This window comes from Nannospalax galili, unplaced genomic scaffold, assembly GCF_000622305.1.
Source record: "Nannospalax galili isolate Female #2095 unplaced genomic scaffold, S.galili_v1.0 scaffold397, whole genome shotgun sequence".
Lineage (NCBI taxonomy): Eukaryota > Metazoa > Chordata > Mammalia > Rodentia > Spalacidae > Nannospalax > Nannospalax galili.
In genome coordinates this window covers 1-22,138 of record NW_008341879.1, presented here as the reverse complement: position 1 = coordinate 22,138, position 22,138 = coordinate 1, and the positions used below count along the sequence as shown (strand labels likewise).

Here is a 22,138-nt window from a genome sequence, read left to right as displayed (position 1 = left end):
CTCCCTCCCTCCCTCCCTCCCCCCCGTTCCATTTTCCCACCTGTCACCATGCAACATTCAATGATAAGGCATACACCTAAACCCAAGTTCAATAGTGTGCCATGAGAAATTTAAAAATAAAATCTCCTAAGCCTGAAAATAATTTGGGAAAAATCAAAACTATGGTTGAAGTTACAGAGTTTGGAAACTGCAAAGGATCTTAGAGCTCTGGTACAAGCCCCTCAGTTTAAAAATGGAGACCTCAAAGAACAAAGAGGGTGAAAAACAACCTGAGTATCAGAGCCAAGAAGTGGAAAAAATGACTAGGATACAGCACTATTGACACACAGAGCAAAGCTCTTTCCAGTACCACCCTGCTATAAATGCCTATTAAAGGGTCATCCTTTATACACTTATTATTTTAGGAGCTCTAATCTGCAATAAAATGCTCATATACCATAAAGAATAAAATGATTGAACCATAAATTGAAAACCAATATACCCGCCATAATAAACATTAAGTAAACAATAACACAAAAGCCTCACAGTCCTCAGAGGTGGCAGCCATGCTTCCGTGCACGCATGATCCTGGCACACCAGGGTCACAGCCTGCCAGGATGAACCCACAGCCTGTGTGTCTGCCACCTTCTCATATACCATAAAGAATAAAATGATTGAACCATAAATTGAAAACCAATATACCCGCCATAATAAACATTAAGTAAACAATAACACAAAAGCCTCACAGTCCTCAGAGGTGGCAGCCATGCTTCCGTGCACGCATGATCCTGGCACACCAGGGTCACAGCCTGCCAGGATGAACCCACAGCCTGTGTGTCTGCCACCTTATAACACTCCACAGGAGGATGCTTGCTAGAGCTATAAAAGTTACTTAGGGGGAAATATGAACCCTCCACCCCCCAAAGCATGCAGAAATAATTTAAACATTCACTAATCATTTAGTTCAGAGATTAATTAGCAACATCTAAATAATCTGAGGTTTAATAATTTTATTCGAACAGCAGGGCATGGTGGCACATGACTCCATTTCTGTGGAGGCAGAAGTAGGATTCCTGAGATTGAGGCCAGCCTGGTTCACATAGTGTGTTCCAAACCAGCTGGGACTACAGAGGGACACGATCTCAAAAAACAAAACCCTATTTCCCACAAACTTAATCACAATCTCAAGACTGGGATATAGACATCATTTAGATAAAATGATACATTTTAATAATTGTTTGGGCACTGTGAGAGCTGAGAACCCCTTGTATAGAGACTGGAAGGTTTGTCATTAGCCCATTATCTCTGTTTTTCTTTATTCAAATCAACAGAATTCCTTCAGTGTCAAACAACATAAACCCTACCAGCCCAAGCATAGGCATGAACCAGGGTGTGCTCAGTTACTCAAGTCAAGAGTGAATCTGGCCTCAGGTGTGAAGATGGGCTTTTAGATTTTGTGGCCTTTTCTGAGTCTTCCTCCCACTTGACTTGCTTACCCATTTCCAGCCTTAAATTTCATGGGCAGTTATTATCATCATCCCATGGCTCATACTCCTTGACCTGTGCTCCTTTCCTCTCTCTGCACATTGATTCATAGAGAAAACTGTAACTCCACCAGCATTATGCTCTACCCAGAGGCTCACACACAGTCTGCCAATTGACGATGGATGAAGAAAAATATACAAACGTGCTGGAAGGTCTCACTTTAACATGATGACCACAAACCTGGGGTGATACTGAAGTCAGCCAAGAATCAAACAACCTTTGTTTACAACCCTCTGTTTATCCACATTCCTGGTTCCTCCAAGGCAGGGCCAATGTCTACTAGCTATTTCCAGGCCTCTATCTTGAAAACTTCTATACCTTAGGAAAAAAGGGGCTTTTCTACCAAACACAGTTTGAAAAGCATCCAACATAAAGACTCAGGCCACATGCTATCCTTCAGCCAATAATTTTGATCCTGAAGACATAATCTTGAGAAAGGATGGCAGATAACCTTTCATGTAACATGGGGAAGATGTGGCATCTGAGAGAAATACCCTGAGCTGGCAGCTACCTAAATTTATTTCTACTACTCAAAATCATAAAGCAAGAATTGAATATAAAAGTTAATGTCCATATATTAAATTACCAAAGAAAATACCATGACAAGCTATCTCACAAACACTTCATATTTAACATGTCCAATAAAGTAGGCTCAACTTTTGAACTGAAGCCTAGCCTAATCACTAGTTTAAACCAGGTCTGAGCCAATTTTCTACCTTTCCTCTCTTTAGTTCTCTCCTCCCACATCCATTCCAAGACCAAGAGTCACTACTACAAGAATTTCTCTAGTCTAGCTCCACTATCAACACCTGTTTTTCTATAGTACAGCTCTAGTCTGAAAACCTACTGCTTTGTATAATAGAATTTCTGGGTTATTTATATCTCTGTAGGTTTGGGTTCTTTGTGACTTTTATCTCTGTATAATCAGTAGCTGATAATGCACACATACATTAGTCAGCCAATAAATATCTGTTGACCTGAATGGCCAGAAATACACATGGGAAAGCTCACCATCTCTATGAGATGAAGATTGGGATGGATATCTCTATGTAACAAGTACTGGTAGCCTCAATTCTCCCAGTGCAAAGTACAACCTTAGGTGTGTGTACGAGAGAAACAAAGAGCATACACACTGATGAATATAGGTGCTAAGCAATCTTGAATTAAGACAGCAGGGAAATGTGAACTTGGAGGATTGAATTCTTTGTACCTGGTCCTAACTCAGCTGTGAAATCGTTAGGGGCAGACTCTGGATCTTCTGCTTTCTGCTCATCTTCACATTCCCTACATTGGAGTTCAGTAAGCACTTGCTGAGAAGTGCGTGTAGCTTCCCTTGCCAAGTCTAAGCAACGAACCTCTTCGAACTCATCAGTCTAGCTCCAAAACTTTTATATTCAGAGACAAAGAAGCCTTGTTGGAAACTTTACCTATGTAAGTATAGGAACTAGTATTCAAACTCGTCCTTATCGATGATACTAACACCCCTGTGCTGCCACCCAATCTGACATATTATTTTCTGATATATTCTTAACAAATGCAAATAGGGAGTCAAATACTTCACCCTTTGCTTCCTTTTTATAACAAGAGGTTCATCCAATGTATATATCATATATAAGAATATAATATAAAATGATTTTTCAGACAGAATCTTGTTATATAAATGAAACTGGCCTTGAACTTGAGATCCTCCTGCCTCAGCTTCTTAAGTGCTAAGATTATAGGTGTGAGTTACAACATCTGGTCAATTTAGTTTTATTTTCTCATCTCTGGTCTGTGTTCTGGACCTTTTTGACTCCAAAATGAACTTAATCTGCTCTGAATTCTTGTTCCTGATTTTGAGTTTCAAATATTCTTAGCCATTCCCAGCAAAGAGCAGCAAACAAACACTTGTTCTAATTCCCAAAGTAGCAACGCTCTAATCTTCAGGAACAAGACATTTCTCATGGCCCAACATTTTCTCCAGGATCTGAAACCTTGTGATCCTGATAGTTCAGATCCTGAAATTACTCACATCTTAAAAATAGTCTAAGAGGAATTCCTAAAAACAGTCTTCTCACTGACATGTGGTGCCTTGAGTCACATTTCTGGTAATGAATTGTGTGCGCCAAATTTCTCTGCATTTTACAAACCAATGATGACTGTACAGCACACGGTCCAAGGCTTTTCTACCACAGTCTACTTAAAAACGAAACTTTTCTTAGCTATTAACGTATTGTTTGCTGATGATTTACAAAGTGTCAGGCATTTCTTTAAATGCTGCAGCCCCAGTAATGAATGAAAAATAGCCCTTGACTCTTACCAAATTACAGACATATTAGTTATCTGGAGAGATAGATTAACTAATGACTGTGATATACTATGATGTGAATTCTGTGGTGCTGCGGTGGCTGGAGAGAAGACGGTTAACTTTGCCTTAAAGACATGGAACCTTTGTGTTCAAGTATACAAACGAAGGTACTGCAAAAGTGTCAGGACAAGTCATGCTGTTTTGGGTGACTGGAAAAATCTACATAGATAAAATACACGTTTACAGGTCAGTTTGAGACTAGCAATGCCCTTGTATGATCGCATCATTTAAAAATGATTCTTCAGCCCAACTCCTTCATTTTTAGAGAAAATTAAAGCTCAAAGAAAGTGACAGGTGCCATTATGCCATCTCCTCTGCTGTGGAAGTTTCATTGTTGCTACTTAATGAATAACATGATTCTCATTTTTCTCTTTCAATAAGAACAAGTTTTTTAGTTATGTTCCTGACCTAGTTGTTACTACATTATTCCAAGGAAGGCATGCAAACATCAGAGAACAAAAGCCCTTCCTGCCTCGGGTCCTGCTTCATTTGTTCCTACTAAGGTTTCAGGAACTCATTGAGAAGTGTACTCTGGCCTTAGGCAAAATTCTAGCTCTTGTTTAAAGTTATGCTATGATAAAAAAAAAAGCAATGTTATTGCATGTTTCCTTGTTTTTCTTTTGAGGGATAATTGGTCTGAAGAGAGGTGAATTTGTAATTTGTCTGCTCTGAAGAGAAAGGTGAATATGTTTTTTTGTTTGTTTTTTTTTTAAAGAAACCTTTGGGAGTGGTTGACAAATATAGAAACAGCTACTCTTTCAGAATCTGATGATCTAGCAGCATCATAAGTTTACTACAGAAATCAAGACATGTCCTGTAGAATTGAACATCATTCTAGAAACTCTTGTGCCCTATCATCTAGACATCGTATTCAACACTCTTAAGTCATGCTTTCCTTTTTATGAGAAAGAAATAATTTTGTTGACCCAAAAATAGGCAATGGATTTTGGTTCTATTCAACTTCACATGTTTGTTCAGTCTTTCTTTACAAGTAAGACTGTTTCAAAAGAGAACAGGTACTCCCACTGAGACAGACTGATGAAAATGACAGGAAATGATCATTACATCATCTAAAAGAGAATGACTAACCATTTACATACAGTACATTTTATATGTTTTATATGTTTTATTATACATATATGTGTATATATATATATATGTAGCCTTTAAGATGGAATAGAGTTCACACACCCTTTTCAATGCAATATAAAGAGTTAACCTATCAATTCAATTTTCTTAATTTAGATGTGGGACTAAAGAAACTGCTGTGTACTAAAACTCTAGTGATCAAAAGAAAACTGCAAGAAATTTAAGTGCTTCTGGAATAATACTGTTGCTTGGACAGTTTTTAGTTCTATATTAATCTCAAGATGAAGCATCCACTGCCTAAAAATGAACTGTGACACAGCAGACTATAACAGGTCAGAATTTGATTATAAAACGAGGAGGAACATTAGGAAGATGCACTCCGGAAGGTAAGGGGGCCCAGGACACACCACCCCTATATGTGGCACCTGCACTTACAAAGCAGCAGAAGCAAAAACCCACGCTCACCTTTCCTTTGTCTCTTCCTCATGACATAGAGCACAAACCAAGCTGACCCTGCTCTAAACTGGGCAGTATACCTGAAAGAAAGGAAATGCTTATCCGCAGAGACAGAAGTACTAGGAACAATCTGAACAGGCCTTATTCAGCTCCCTCCCCTGTTTATTCCCATTACAGACTAACCCTTTTATCCAACTATACTTCCTTTTATCAAGCACTTCACTTTTCATCAAACTTAGCACAACAAACAAAATTCATCAGGTCTGGGGCTGGAGAGATGGCTCAGTGGTTAAGAACACTGGCTGCACCTGCAGAGGACCTGAGTTCAGTTCCCAGCACCCACATGGCAACTAACAACCATACGCAACTCCAGTTCCAGGGGATCCGATACATTCTTCTGTCCTCTGCAGGCACTACACAACACTGGTGCACTTACACAAATGCAGGCAATAGACTCATACACATAAAATAAAAATAAATAAAAATAATGTTTTAAAAATTGGTCAGGTCTTAATTTCTACAGACTCCTATGTCACATAAAATATATAGAAGTTTTGTGGTTTCCTCTTATTTGATCTACCTTGTTATGAGGATCTCTGATAGGAACATGGCAATATATGAAGAAAATCTTCTCTCTTCTACACAAGTCTATTATTTCTAGAACCATCTGTGACAACAAAGCTCAAGTAGGGTCACTTTATAAAATTCGGGATGATAAATTCCAAAAATGATGAATAATCATGATTAGAAAAGTCATAAAAATAAGAGTGGTTCTCTGTCATTAACAAGAACAGTATCATGTAACAAAGCAACTAAACAGAACTTTCACAAGCAATAATGCCTACTCTGTTTTATGTCACAGATCATCCCTTTAATAAAAATAAAAATCTAATGTTTAGCTAGGAAATAACTAAGTTTCCCACATGCATCCATTCTTGTGGAATTAAGTAGTTGAACACAACATTCAGTGCAGCGTGAAGGAAAACATCTACCTGAGATTTAAAATGAAGAAAATCTGAGACGCCGTGAAAGATATACCCTAGAAACAACTTTAAGAATGCATGGTATTATGTTATGTAAGGACATTTTCATACATATCCTTTTGTACACTGGGTTTCTACATCCTTCTTAATTGGCTGAAACATCTCACCCGTGGGATAAGTTGGAAAACCTGCAATGCCTGTGTTATCTATAACTCATCCACCTGCAGTGGGTTTCATCTTCAAGGCTTCTCGTTTTGAAAACATAAAGAGACAAACTGAATGATACCTCTAGAAACTAAAATAAAAGAGCATTCCATACATGTCTATGGGGGATTTTGATTTAGAAAGAAATTCTAACTTTAGTCAATGTATATTGAAAAATAAAAATTTCAAAGACTTTACATTTGGATTATTTCTCTTAGAAAGCAATAGCAATTTTAAGTTTAAGATACCTGCTCTTTACAGAATTGTGGGTATTAAAGTTATGTAGTATTGCTTACACGAATATCAGAGTCACAAGCTCCTTGGTCAAAAGTCCTTACCCTTCTTCAGCTAACTGATGATTTCATATGTTCTTAAAATATTTTTATCTTTTGGCACAATGTTCTATACCATATGGTACAACACACTGACAAACAAAAAGGGTAGAACCAGTTTGAGATGCATACATATATTTATCCATGTATATGAATATATATACACACATACCCACATATGGACATACACTGTGTATACATTGAACTAAGTAGCATGTATGAGCACAGAGATATACAAGACAAAGTTGTGAATTACGTATTCAATGCAGTGCTGGGATTCTTTACCTGTATGTTAAAATAGACATCATTCAAAATCTAATACAAGATTAATAAAAGTCCACTTACAGACCTGAGGGTGTTCAAGAGACATCACGTTAACCACTATGCTTTTTTGCATCAAGTAATATTTAAGCCATCTCTTTCTCCTTCAATATTTAATGCTACTTCTTAAGTGCAATAGTAGTTATAGCAATTACATGTGCAACAGCTTACATAACCCACTTAGGAAGGGTGGTTACGAGTGGACGCACATGACACTATCCTTAGTGGATTCCTGGAGAACAAAAACATCCCTCCCCTTTGGCTCCAGGTTCCTTCAGTACACGTGTTTTTTAAACAATGGTCTGGAAGCAAATTTCACAAGTGTTCACAAGGTGAAAGTGTGAATCTCAGGCTAGCCATTCCCCTGAGTCACAGATTCTAGCATTAGGTGCATTTAATGTGGAGCAGCCTGGACACATGCAAAATACCAGTTCCTCCACTAAACCAGTAAAGGAATGCACACAAAAGCCAGTATGTGAGACAAGGACAAAAAGATCATGTTTCCACCTCACTCCTCACACAGAGCAGCCACACAGACTAGGACAAGAGAGTGATGAAGCCAGGCGTGGTGGTGCATACCTTTGATCCCAGGACTCTGGAGGCAGAAGCAGGCAGATCTCTGTGAGATGGAGGCCACCGTGGTCTACATAGTTCCAGGCCAGCTGGGGCTACACTGGGGCTATAGAAAGACCCTGTTCAAATACATATATATTTGAATATTTGAATATATGTGTATGTATATATATATATACATAAAATTTTAACAAGGAAAAAGGAGATGACAGATGTTCATGTACTTTCATTCTTAGTTTTAATACATGCTTCATTTTAAAAGTTCAACTATATGTGTACATATCTTACATAAGTTTCTACTAGAAATGCTTTCACATTTTATTAGATCTTACTTTGTTAGATTTTAACAAAGGGAAAAGGCATATGTCAGAGGGGTTAAAAAAATAGTAAAAATGATAAAATGGTGTTAAGGGAATGGGCTTGAAGCAAAATACTGTGACTTTATTTTTTGTGGGGGGGGCTATGTGTGCTACATGTTGTGTATGGACTTGTTAGTGTAGATGTGTGAACTTCCCTGTGTGTTTTTGTGTGTGTCACGTGCACATGCACACACCTATGTAGGCCAGAGGTCAGACTTTTTTGCTTAAGCACTCTCCACCTTATTTTTTGATACAGCATTTCTTACTGAATCTGAAGCTCATTAATTTGTCTAGGTTGACTGGTTAAAGAAACTCGGGGATCTACCTGTTTCCAATCCACACAGTTCTGGGGTAACAAGCACATGTGGTGCTGGGGATTGAAACAACTTCTTCTTCTTCTTCTTCTTCTTCTCCTTCTCCTTCTCCTTCTTCTCCTTCTCCTTCTCCTTCTCCTCCTTCTCCTCCTTCTCCTTCTTCTTCTTTCTCTTCCTCTTCCTCTTCCTCTTCTTCTTGTCTTTTTGAGGCAAGGTCTCCTGTAGCCCCAGCTGGCCTGGAATTCACTATGTAGACCAAGCTGGCATAGAACTCACAGAGATCCCCCTGGCTCTGGCTCCCAAGTGCTGGGATTAAATGTGTGCCCGGGCTTTTTTCTTTCTTTCTTTCTTTTTTCTTTGTTTGTTTTCTGCTATAAGTTCACAGTTGAATTAATACAGTTATACAATACTGAACTCAGTATAAACCCTATAAGACATAAAATTGAATGAGGTTTTAACCTTTGAAAAAGATCTCCATTTCATTTTAAAATATACTGTTTCATACAGAAAAATTCATTTTTAATGCTGCTAAAAATGGTAAACCTTTAACTTTTTTGTCTTTTAAGATTGTTCTTATGAGAGAATATTTAATAAAATTCAATATAATAATCAAGAATTTGCCTTACGTCTGGTAGGCACATAGAAAATGTTCAGAGGTTTTGGCAGGCATGACTCTAAGTCAGAAACAATTCTACAGTGCTATATACTTAATATACTAACTCAAGAATTGAACTCTATCATCCAAAGAAGTTACTGTTTTCATATCCTAACCCCAAAGAACAGCATTACCAAAACATAATACCACAGCACTCAGTCCTTGCTGGATGTGATCAAACAATAAGCCGCTTGTTTTCCAGGGACAAAATGGTTTGTGTGTCCAAGTTCTCAGGTACAGTCAATATAAAACACTACTTTCACCAAGACAATTTTGATTTTTCTATGAGAAAACTAGTCTCCTTAACATTTTTTCAAGTATTCATCCTGCCATATTTGTTTTAAACATACTAAAGCCAAACATGCATGAATGATTCTTAATGATTACCAAAAACAGGCTAAGGCCAGGCATGGTGGTGCATGCCTTTAATCCCAGCACTTGGGAGGCAGAGGCAGGTGGATCTCTGTGAGTTCAAGGCCAGCCTGGTCTACATAGTGAGTTCCAGGATAGCTGGGGCTACAGGGAGACCCTGTCTCAAAAAAAAAAAAAAAAAAAAAAACAGGTTCAAAGTTTTCACTAAAAGTTCTAATTTGTTAATAAATTTATCCATCTATATGAGGCTGGGGAATCTGATATACAAATCCCATACGTAAACGTAAAAATTAAAAATAAATGTTTTTAAACTTCACTTTTCCAGAATCAGGAGTTTTATGTGTAGACTGTACCCAATTACTGTGTTTGGAAATAGGTTTATCTTGATAAATGATCATTACACCAATGTATTCTCTTTTTAGAAATATTCATGATAGGTAAGACCTTGCTTAGGTACCTTTACTCTTTAAATAAAGATGAAAATGATATGATGACCTTGGTTATCAGTTTGTATGTACTTTGTACACTGATGTTGAAATACCCAAAAATACTCATAATGGAAAAAAATAACCATGGCTGCACCACACAGTTGGCTTATTCTGTCCTATTTCACTGATGCAAATATTCGCTGGTAATCTGTTCATTGTTATACACTGAGCACGGTGCTTAATCACGTAAAACCTGTTCATTTTTTCTTCATTAATATTAACTATTTAGGATGAAGTTATAAGAAGAAATGACAATGAATTTAAATCATATTGTGGTTACACTTTTGTTAAAAATTCTATTAATTTTTATATTCAGCAATTACAGAATTAATTAATCCTTTCTACTTTTCTATAGACAAAAATATCTATCTCAAATTCTTCTGTGTTTAAAAAAGAAAAGCCAAAGTCATAAAGTGAGTACTTCAGCTATAAAAATGCAGAATATAATTGATGTCACCTTCTCCTATTCAGCAAAGTAGCTTTCTACAGTTTTGTCCTTTGTCTTTCACAGAGCAATAACCTGGAGGAGCTGCAGGGGAATTTAACTTTGGACAAAGTACCAAAACACTCTGGTAGAAGAAGCTGTTAATTTTTCATCCACAACCCATGGCCTTCTCCACTCTGATTTTCAGAGAGCCAGTGAAGTACAGCTCCCATTCCCTTAGACCCCTCAAATCTTCAGTCATCTCAGCTCTCACCTCTAGCTGAAGGCAGCCGTCCATCAGCACATGTGCACTATTTATGCTAGAAGCCTCCAGACTGAATAACACCTGAATCCTATTCACAAACAATTTGAAGATCTCCAGGAATCACTAGATTCATAAAAAACATTCAAAAATTCCTGTGAATTGCTGAATAAAGAAGATACATGTGGATGGATAATCCATCACAACCCGTGAAGACTGAGATCAAGAATCCTCACACTATTGTGTCAGCATGGTGACAAATGGGAGGAAATTGTAAATGCTCAATGCTGGTCCTCAGGGATAACCAGCACAGTCAGCCACAGCTCCTTTGGGACCTTCTTTTTAAGAGGCAGTGTAGTTCAACACAGAAAGCATTGAAAATAAGGCTACTTTTCATGAATACTGTAATAAGCTGAGTGGTGTAGCACAATTTATTATCTGACAGCTATTCAGTCCAGATCAACATAGGTCTCAGTGGGCTACCATCAGGGTGTTGGCAGGCCTAGTGGGGCTATGTCAACTGCTAGAGACTCTAAACAAAAATGTTTCCTTGCTTTTCCCAACTTCTAGAGGCTGCTGTGTGCATTCTTTAGTCATGGACTCCTTCATCCTTGATCCATCTCGAAATCAGCAAAATGTGTAAGGCCCTGGGTCCAAACTCTGAGCAGACCAAACCCCCCAAAACAAAGTCAAAACCAAAGTCAAACCAAAAAAGGGCAGCAATAGGTTAGTCTTTCTTACATCCTAACCCCATCCTATCGCTTATTCTTTACCAACAGTGCTGGTGAGGATGTGGTTAAAACGGAGCCCTTACACGCTGCTTATGGGAAAGTAAACAAGTCCAATCACTATGAAAGTCATTATGAAGCTTAATCAAAAAACTACAAATATGAGTTACCATTTGGCCCATCATTACCACTTTGGTGTATTGACTTGAAGGACTCCCAGACAAAGTATCATAGAGATACTTGGACATCAATTTTTCGGCCATAAAAACAAAGTTAGGTCATTTACAAGAAAAAAAAAATCAATGCAACTAAAGATAATCATAGCAAGTCAGTCTCAGAAAGACAATTATCATGTTCCCTCTCATTTGCTGTATCTAGATTTCATATGGATGCACAAAATCATATATATGACATGGATGTGGAATGGACTAGGGTAACAAAGTGGATTAATGAGGAGGTGGAAGGGACAGAAAGAAAGAATGTAGCAGGGAGACCCCCAATGAACAGTATAATCTTGTAGATAGTGTTTTTAAGGTAACAAACAGTAAAATAAATCATACTTATCAACTCAGAATAAGTCGATTTTTAAGTAAGTCTTTGCCACATAAGAAATCATAGTCAGAGGCTCTTCTGAATTCTGGAGCTGATGAGATTGTGATGGAAGTTTGCACTCTGAGTTGATGCTGAAAGCAAGTCGGAACTTTGGGGGACATTAGGATGGGGTGAATGTTTTATGCACTGTGGGAATGACTTTTCTGGGAATGCCTTCTGTTACAAGTTGAACTTTTGCATAGCCTTTTAACCAAGTTAATCATATGTTTTGAGTCCATTTAACAGGACAAATTTAATCTGTTTTCCCAGTGTGTATTCAGATTGTTTAAATTTAACTTGCCTTTAAGTAAACAATGTAAACAATTTTACTAGGCCTTACACTCCCAGTGTAATTAATTTTCTAAGCTTAGCTGAACCCATAGTTTCAATCTTAAACTATGTTCCCTATTTCTCCCTTATAACCTTTCCTTGCCCCTGACCCAGAATAATGTACGTGTGTGTGGTAAGAAAATTATACCTAATATCACCCTTGAGTGCAGCAACACTGGAAGCAATGAATTGACCACAATAAATGTTGTAAGCAACATGTGGGCATAGGCTGAGAACATCCTATGTAGTTTGCATGCTGTTCCAGATCAGTGTGGGGGAGTCAGAAAAAGCAACTCCTTCCCTTGTAAAACTCCAGTTAAAGATTCTTTGTAAAATTTTTAAAATTATTTTTAACCTATGTGAATGAGGTTTGCATGTATGTAAGTATTCCATGTGGGTGCAATGCCTGCAGAGGCTAAAAGAGGGCACTAGATCTCCTAGAACTAGACAGCTGTTACAAGAGAGTTGAGAATACACTAGAATCGTTCTTTGTTAAACAACTCCAGGAGTTAGTCTTTCTCTAATGTGGCACCACCACAGTGCATGTAGAATGGACATCTTTGAAGGTCAGAGAAAAGACTACATTGGGCAGAATATGTGATTGAGTTAAAGACATGCATCTGGGACTATTATTCTCAATTACTAGGAGAGTCCAATAGCATCACAAGGTTCCTTATCTAAGAGACGCAGGAGTATGGAAAAGGGGGAAAAATTCAATCCAAGTAGCCAGGGAAGAAAGGTTCCAAGAGAGTTGAGAATACACTAGAATCGTTCTTTGTTAAACAACTCCAGGAGTTAGTCTTTCTCTAATGTGGCACCACCACAGTGCATGTAGAATGGACATCTTTGAAGGTCAGAGAAAAGACTACATTGGGCAGAATATGTGATTGAGTTAAAGACATGCATCTGGGATGATTATTCTCAATTACTAGGGGAGTCCAATAGCATCACAAGGTTCCTTATCTAAGAGACACAGGAGTATGGAAAAGGGGGAAAAATTCAATCCAAGTAGCCGTCGGACGCTGAAGGAAGCAAACGAAGTGACTCCGGTTTCTTCAGAGGAGCACAGGCTTCCAGCACTTTGAGTTCAAGCTGACAAGGCCTTTTTCTGGTCTTGTGTCCAGAATGTAAGAGTAACAAAATAAACTACTATGGGTCATTCCTCCTCAGAGTCTCCCTAATCATTACAAACTTTGAAGTCTGTTTTGTGACCTTTTTTAAAAATGTGATTTCCTGCCATTTATTGAATATAGTTAGATGAATTAGTCCATCTTGGATTGCTTCAGGAAGGAGAAGTTTTTTTGTTTTGTTTTGTTTTGTTTTGTTTTAACTAGGAAATTGAAAGAAAGCATTTGTTTTCATCTTTGTTTTTTTGCTACATGGATTACTTATATGTCACCTTTGACAATTTTGAAAGTAGTCATCCACACTTACATCTATCATTAGTAATCAGATCTTTAAGAAATGTATGTATATAATTATTGCACAGAAATATATTAAAGGTTTGCTGGGAATGAGTTGGATTTCCTCATATCACTCAAGCCACACACTAAGAAATTACTGCTGCTGCCCACTCATAACACTGATTCTCCCAAGCAAGCAGGAGAAACAATGTTCTATTTTAAACACACAGCTCTTGCAGACATGGTGATGCATACCTCTAATCCCAGCACTTGGAAGGCACCAGCCTGGGATGGTCTCCATAGCGAGTTCCAGGTCAGCTGGGGCTATGTAGTGAGACCCTACCTCAAGAAACACCCCCAAAATACATCAGTTTGTTTTTGTTTCCTAAAAGAAGTATATTTGCCTATAATTCCAGCATTTAAGAGGTTGAGTCAGACAGGAGAATTATGAGGTCAAGTTCAGCCCTGGCTACTTAACAAGACCTTGCCTCAGAAAGAAAAGGAAGAAAAAAGAGGGAAAACAAAAGGAAGAAAAAAAAAAGAAAGAAGGCAACTTAAAAATACTTGTAAGCATATAAAGGAAAGAAAAACTATTCAAAGACCACACCACCTGACTAAGACAGCGAACTACTGAATATCTGATAATCTGATAAAGAATTTGGGTTTCAAAAATGTGAAGGTGATTGAAATCTCACATTTCCACAGATGACTAAGTATGAAAAAATATAGATTTACTGGAGAACAGGGCCAAAAGGATGATGAAGGGACAGGGATCTGTGAAGAGCAGATTCAGGGGAGAGGAGACCAGCGGCAGACAGTATTTCAGTATTTCCCCATACAAAAAGCTACAGTTCCACCTGAGACCCATTTTGGGGCTACTGAGGTAGCTAGAAATCAGTGAAAGAAATCTAAAAACAGTGGCATATTCTGCCCCCCAAACCTATATCTAAGCAGCCCTCAAATTCCTGACCAATTTGACAAGTCTGCATGTGTAGACGCCAAAGCCCAGAGGAAGGATCACTGCAGAGGAAGTAGATCTCATCAGCTCTCTTCCCCTTGGGGGGCATTTAGGGTTGAATCCCACCTAACTTAGTGTATATAGGTTACTATGACAAAACACCACAAGCCAGGAGAGTTTCATGTTTCTCAGTTCTGGAGATTGCAACATCCAGGATGAAGGCACTGATAGATTCAGTGTCTACTGAGGGCCTGTGTTCTGATTCCCAGACAGCCATTTTCTTGTAGCCTACAGAGAAGGCTTCATTTTATTTTGGTGAGGATAGGGAACACGTGATGCTCTTATACATTACTGCGGGAAGGGTTAGATACATAGTGCATTGCTTTGGAAAGCTACCAATTTTCAAATTCCATTTCCACGTGGAGGACCACACACAAAAAAAAGAAGAAAGAAAGAAAGAAAGAAAGAAAGAAAGAAAGAAAGAAAGAAAGAAAGAAAGAAAGAAAGAAAGAAAGGAAGGAAGGAAGGAAGGAAGGAAGGAAGGAAGGAAGGAAGGAAGGAAGGAAGGAAGTTTAAGCTCCATTGTTCATTCCTCTCTCCCTCATACATTATTAAGAAATCCCATTGAGTCTATTGTCAAAAACTAGCGCTGATTAACTGTTTCCCATCTTCCCAGAGTTACAACCCTACACTATCACTGCTATTTCTCCCAAAGAATGCTATGATGGCTTCTGCGGTTGACAGTCGCACCAGTCTTCTTGCCAATAGGGGAAAAGAATTTTAGAGAAGAAAATCAAAGTGGCCTGGGAGCAGTGACCTGCTCCAGTCATTGAGGATGACTTCAGTTAGGCAGTTCAGACAAGCCTGGGCAGCAAAGTGATCCAGTCCCAAATACATAAATAAATAAAAATGTTATGGGGTGGGGATAAGGAGAGGATGGGAAAAAAGTAAACTGATAAGTAGAAAAGGGCAATAAATGATCTGAGTTGATTTTTACCTTGTCCACCCCCCCCCACTTTTGCCGATTCTATAAGCACTATTGAAAATTGACTTTGGAACATACAGTATTCCTAGAATATGTTGTATTACAAAATTTTTCAGATATAACTGTCCAAAGGATAAGAAGAGAATGAGAGCAAAATACACACACACACACACACACACACACACACACACACACATTTTCCTTAAATAGTAGTTGATGATGAGGCAAACCACTGGTCGACATTTTTAATCAGGCCTGGATATAAACATGTTTTCTAAGCAAGGAGGTATATACAGAAACTCTTAAACAAACGCAAGGTAAAATAGCAAAAATAATTGAAGTAGATATGAAAGGTATAAAATTCTATCATACAAAAGTCATAATGAGGGCTGGGGATGTAGTTCAGTGGTGAGGTGCTTACCTAACACACATAAGGCCCTGGGTTTGCAAAGAAAAAATAAGTCATAAAAAGAAACTTAAAAGAAAACAAGGTATTAAAGAAACTCAAGGACAACTGAACTCTCTCAAAAGTAAGCAAACAGAAATTGAGATTTAAAAAATGAAAAATAGTGAAGCTTTTGCTGTGAGTATGGCTCCTTGGTAGAGTGTTTGCCTAGTATGCCCAAGGCCCTGAGTTTGACATGCACATCCCTTCCCCTATCCCACACATACACAAAGTAGAAAAATAGTTGAAGAATTCAAGCTTTATTCAGGCATCAGATTAGCAAAATTAAAATGAACTATTAGTATCAGTAGCATGTAAGGAAACAGGGACTTAATTGTCCATCAATAGCAACAGTTTCACAAATATTACATTTGCATTATTCCTATATATTTTCACAAGATTCTGTGTGAGAGAGACAGAAAGAGAGAGAAGAAACAGAGAGACAGAGACAGAGACAGAGAAACATCTAGGGAGACAGAGTCAGAGTCAGAGACAGAGATGTTCTATCTGAAGATTATAAATGATGTTTTTATAAGCTGCCCTAATTTCTACATCTCCAAAACATACTATAAAGTGGGAAAAGCAAGTTACAACAAGGTATAAAAAGTGTCAAGAATATCTTTTTTTAGCATGGTTCCCCTTTTACAGGTGTCGTAAGACAGGAATGTTTTTCCTATAGTGGTAGAACAAACTGTCCAAACAAAAAAACAGTATCAATAAAAATATGGCTATATTGTGGATCAAGTTATCTTTTACACACTGAGATACACTATATCAAACTTCCCTAGAATGCAATGCCCTCTAGACCTGTATTAGTTTTCCTGGTATGAAGGAATTGACAGTTGATGGCGTGAATACCTCCGCAAATAATTTGTAATATGCTGAGGATTGGACTATTCTTAGAACGCTGAGGAGAAAGCCTACCTTCCCCTTGTCCTCCCAAGTTCCACACTCTAATCCCAATCACCCTCAGTGATCTAGAATGAGCTAGTCAGCTTGCCTGTGCTTGCTCTGCATGTAAATCAAGACTAGGACAAACAGCCTTCTTGTCTACTACCTCTTTTACAAGACATGCCAACAAGTGCAACTTTGCTGGCGCTGGCTGACAAAACACACAGAAGGTGGAATCAGGAGAGACTCACATACACCTGGAGTTGAAAAGACCCAATCATCTTGTGCTCTAAACAGCATGACTATTAGAGAAAACAACGTAAGAGAGGGAATATCACATTCCAGAAAGTTCTCTGAAAACTCACATGTAAGGAAATGCAAATACTATTCTCTAGAATATTTATCCATGGACATTCTAGAAATGTTCACAAATATTTGTGTGCAGTACAATTGTGTGATTTTCCCAAAAAGCATTGAGAAAATACTTATGTCACACATACTTAGTAGAGTTTCTTTAATACCTTGTTTTCTTTTAAGTTTCTTTTTATGACTTATTTTTTCTTTGCAAACCCAGGGCCTTATGTGTGTTAGGTAAGCACCTCACCACTGAACTACATCCCCAGCCCTCATTATGACTTTTGTATGATAGAATTTTATACCTTTCATATCTACTTTCATATCTATGTACATAGTTTTAAGTTTTTTTCACATGGCTTTATTGTATAGCTCTGGCTGGCTTGGAACTCACTATGTAGACCAGGCTGGCCCAGAACTTACAGAGATCCACCTGCCTCTGCCTCTAGAGTGCTAGGATTAAAGGCCTTCATGATCATGCTTAGCCTTGATAGTTACTTTAAATAGTAATTACTATTCTCCCCAAACCTATCTACCTGGATTTCAAAAGATATGAAAATTGTATGTGTGTGGAAAAGATAAGACACCAATAGAAAGAAAAAATAAAGTCAAAGTGAGTGATGTACTTGAATTTCTCTACTTCTACCTTTCAGATAGTGATGCACATTTTTTTGAGTTTTGCTATTGTTAGTATTTATTTGCTGTCCTGAAAAAATAAGAGAACAAATGCATAAATACTATTAACTCATTTGTTCCTCACGAAAGTCCCATCATAGGTAAGTTCTGTTATTTTTTCAGATGAGGCATAATGAGGTAAACTGAGGCACAAACACTACCCAAACTACTCTTCACGTCATATATCAGCATTTTCTTGGACTCATTCTATTAGAAGTGAATGAAATTTAAGAAAATTCCCTTCCTGAAGTGCAATTCCCTTCCTGGGAATTCTGGGCCACAAAGCATCCATGGAACAGCATGAAGGCCAAGCTGGAGACAAAACGCAAAATGCAAACCTGGGGACTGTCACAACCTGAGCACCACCGCAAGTCAAATTGGGCCCCAAAGCTTTAATAGGTACGTGTACGTGCAGAGAAGTGGAAGGAGGCTTTGGAGCCTTTGTTAGGGCGCCCGCTCCCGCCGGAAGCCTGTGGCCAGCAGCAAGCCTTGCCCCCGCTGGCCATCGGGAAGGCGCGTTCACAGGGTCGCGCGACCTCGGGCTCGCGCATGCGTGCCAGACAGACCTATCTGGGGCTTACCTGGCGCGTCGGGGCATCAGATAGACTAAGGCCAGGAGCAGCAGGGCGGCGGCAAGGAGCTCGCCAGAGACGGGGAAACCTTGCGGCAAGCGCGACGGCTGGGACACATCTTGGGGGGACTCGGTTCCCGCCATCAGGACCCGCGGTCGGTCCCTGCGGCGGTGGCTCTGCGCGGACCTTCTGCGCTGCTCTCCCTCTCCTGACCGGAGGCGCTGGCCTGCTTGCTGAGCGGAGCGGAATGTCACCGCGGGTCCCAGACGCCGAGCCACTAAGTTAAAGGAGTCCCCTCCCCCGGACCCGAGCGCACCGCCCCCCTCCCCCGGCCCCTCCCTCCAGCCCAACCTGGAAAGCTACTTGTTTGCTCTTGGTGCAGGAACTGGGCCAAGGAAGATGGACTGGATTAAGACTTCCCAAGAAGCCCCGGGGCCTGGAGGAGGTGGGGGTTGCTTCTGAGTCAGCAGGGAACCCGCAGGAGAGAACCCTGCCTGTTGCCTGCTCCCTTCCGCTCAGTGAGGCTTGGGACTGGACACAGGAGGCAAGGGTCATCTCAGGCATAACCCTGGAAACTGGGCTGGTGGCAGACACCTGTGGAATGCAGTGCCCCCCTCCTTCACCCCCAACATCCTATTTGCATATATGTTTATGTTAAATGCGGTGCCCCCGCTTCCACATGTTTTTGTTGATTTGCCTACTATGTGCAAAGGTAAAATACCAGAAGCAGTTACAAGGAAGCCACGTGGTGATCTTTCAGAGCCCCTGTTGCAGTGCACCATCAGAAAGAGTGCACAGATTAAAGCATGTGATGGCCAAAAGCTTTTTTGCGCTGACAAAGAAAGAAACTTTAAAAGGAGATAGCTCAGTGGACAAAGGTTTGTGTCAAAGCTCGAGGACAGGAATTCAAATATGATAAAATCCATAAAACCTGGACTGGTGTGGTAGCCACCACCTGTAATCCCAGTATTCAAGAGAGCAGAGACAGGTGATCCCTGTCTGACTAACCAAACACACTGAATGGGTGAGCTCCAGGTTCAGTGAGAGGCCCTGTCTCAGCAGGTAAAATGAGACAGATTGAGGGAGACGAACGAAGTCAACCAGGCCCCCACATGCATGTACACACTCACACACACACACACACACACACACACAGAGTTTCCTGAGTAATGACCATCCAGCAGGTATTTTCACATGTCAACTTCCCTCCCCAAACTTGTGGCGTAAGTTTTAGCAGTATTTCATAAAAAATGTAATGATATTCAAGTTGTCATGGTGACTCAGTTGATGGGTGAATACAGTCTAACCAACTCTATTCCAAAACCTCCTTATCCATTCCATTAGGAAGGTATTATCACCATCCCACTCCCACCCCATACTGGGACTCTTAGAGAAGCTTCAAAACTGGTCTCCATGGCTCTTATCTTTAATAAAGACACACTTTACCCAGTTCAAAACTCTGCAATAAACACTCCATGAGCACTAAGTAGCCCACCACAATTTGTCTCCAGAATACAACTTACCTGGGAATTACAGTTCCCTGCACACTAAAGCCTGAGTCATTTTCTTCTCCACATTCTACCCACACATGCCTTTGAAAAAAAAAAAAAAAAAAAAAAAAAAAAAAAAAAAAAAAAAAAGTGTTTTCTCCTCTAAATACATTATTCCTGCTTTTGGAATTAAAAGTCAGCATTAATATTTTGTGTACTCTGGACACGTTAATTGGTGTTGTACCCCATCCACTGGACCCCAAAGAGACCACCGAGTACCCAACACACCAAAATGCAAAAGCAAAGGTTTATGGTTTATTCGGGCTTAAGCTCGGGCTCCCAGACCTCACCAACTCACCGTTTGGGGGGAGATACCGAAGATACATTTTGGTTGGTTCAAGGAGCCCGCGCGCGCCAACATAATTTTAAACCGATTGGATGTGTAAGAGGCAGCCCTGGAAGTTTCTTATTGGTAGGTGCTATTCTCAGGGCTGTGGAATGTGCTGTTACCTGTGGGGCCAGGAGTCTCTTTTTTTACCTTATAGGGCAGTTTTTATGCTCGGGGTTGGTTAATCTATAGTTTCCTGGAAGGGGGGGGGAGAATAGCAGGTGGGAGTCAGGGCATGCCAGGGTATGTCTAGACATGTCTAAAGCAGCAGCCAAGCATTTTACAGAAGCTAAAAGAGCAATTAGTGGGGGTCTGGAGGGATTGGGGGGTAGCGGGTGAATGAAGAGGGTCTCAGGGTTCTACATTCCCCCCTTGTCTTGTAACTGGGGAACCTAATCATGGGTTCTGGTCGGCCAGCTCACAGGTATCTGGGGGGATTGTGCTAAGGGGCATATAGACTTGTTGCCTCTGAACCATAAGTTGGACGGTGCCTAACCTGTCCTTTGAGGGTTGTCAACCAGGGAGATTGGTTGAACCAGGACTCAAACCATCCCTGTCTGGCCTCTCGTTCTAGTCTCCTCTGTTCCAACCCTTCTCTTGTTTTGGCCATGTTATCCTTTATTAATCCTGATAGGTCCCTATAAAAACAGCATTCTTCTCTTAGGGTGGCAAACAGGAGGTCTAATCCCCTATGATTTTGCAGGGCTAGCTCAGCCAGCGAGCTCAGGGAGTCTTGTAGGTGAGTAATTGACTCCTCAACTTGTCGGAGGTCTGAATCTAAGCTGGCTCTGAGCTGGGAATAATGCTGATCTTGTCTTGCCAAGGCTGTGGCTCCTGTCCCTATACGAGCAGCAATCCCTGTCCCAATGAGGAGACTTAAAGTTACTGCGGTTATTGGCTCCCTTCTAAGTCTAGTGAGGCTGGTAGTTCTTGGGCCTTTTAGACTAGTATAGAGGGTTAAGAAATCTTCATGAGTGTGGTAGGTGATTCTAGGCAGGAGTCTGATAACACAGAAACCAGATGTTCTCTGCAGGACTTCCCGATTTACACAGGCTGTTAGTCCCGTGGTGCAGGCCCACCAGGTGTCATTGTGAGGCAGGAGGAACTGCCCCCTCCCTGTGACATTAAGGGGGAGGATGGTGTTGCAGAGGCTAGTATAGGTCAGTGGGACCTGGCCAACACAGGTCCCAATGCCAGTTACCTGAGATAGGGTAAGAGAAACATTTGATAGCCAGCTGCATTCTGTGTAATCCATGAGGGAGAACGTTCCTTGTATAGCAATTCCCTCATAATATGGGGGGGGTAACACCATAGCAGAGCCAGCAAGAGCCGGTAGCGTTTGAGTTGGTTGCATTGAGGAAATAATAAGATGAATTTAGCATCTGCAAAAATTCCCAGGTTGGGGTAGTGGCAGGAGGGGGAGGAATAGGATCTGCCATTGAGGACTCAGGAGCCTGAGTTGTTGGCACAGGAGCAGAGGTTTGGGCAGTGGGAGGTCTGGGAGGGGGTTTAGCTGGAGAAGATTTATGAAAATCATTTGGGGGGGGATTTAGGACTTGGTTGGGTCCCAATGTATGGATGACCGGTCGGAGGAGGAGTTGAACAATAAAGTTGAACAGGTCTCT

General features: G+C 40.1%; 1 protein-coding gene across 1 annotated transcript in view; it reads right to left on the bottom strand.

The window, feature by feature from the left end:
- Positions 1-18,938, bottom strand: part of LOC103737731 (25-hydroxycholesterol 7-alpha-hydroxylase) — a 209,147-nt gene extending 190,209 nt beyond the window's left edge. Inside the window, exon 1 of the mRNA XM_017799228.2 lies at positions 18,645-18,938. Within this exon, the coding sequence (XP_017654717.1) occupies positions 18,645-18,778 (134 nt within the window). The 5' untranslated portion in view covers positions 18,779-18,938. The remainder of the gene's footprint in view (positions 1-18,644) is intronic.
- Between the last annotated feature and the right edge of the window lie 3,200 nt (positions 18,939-22,138).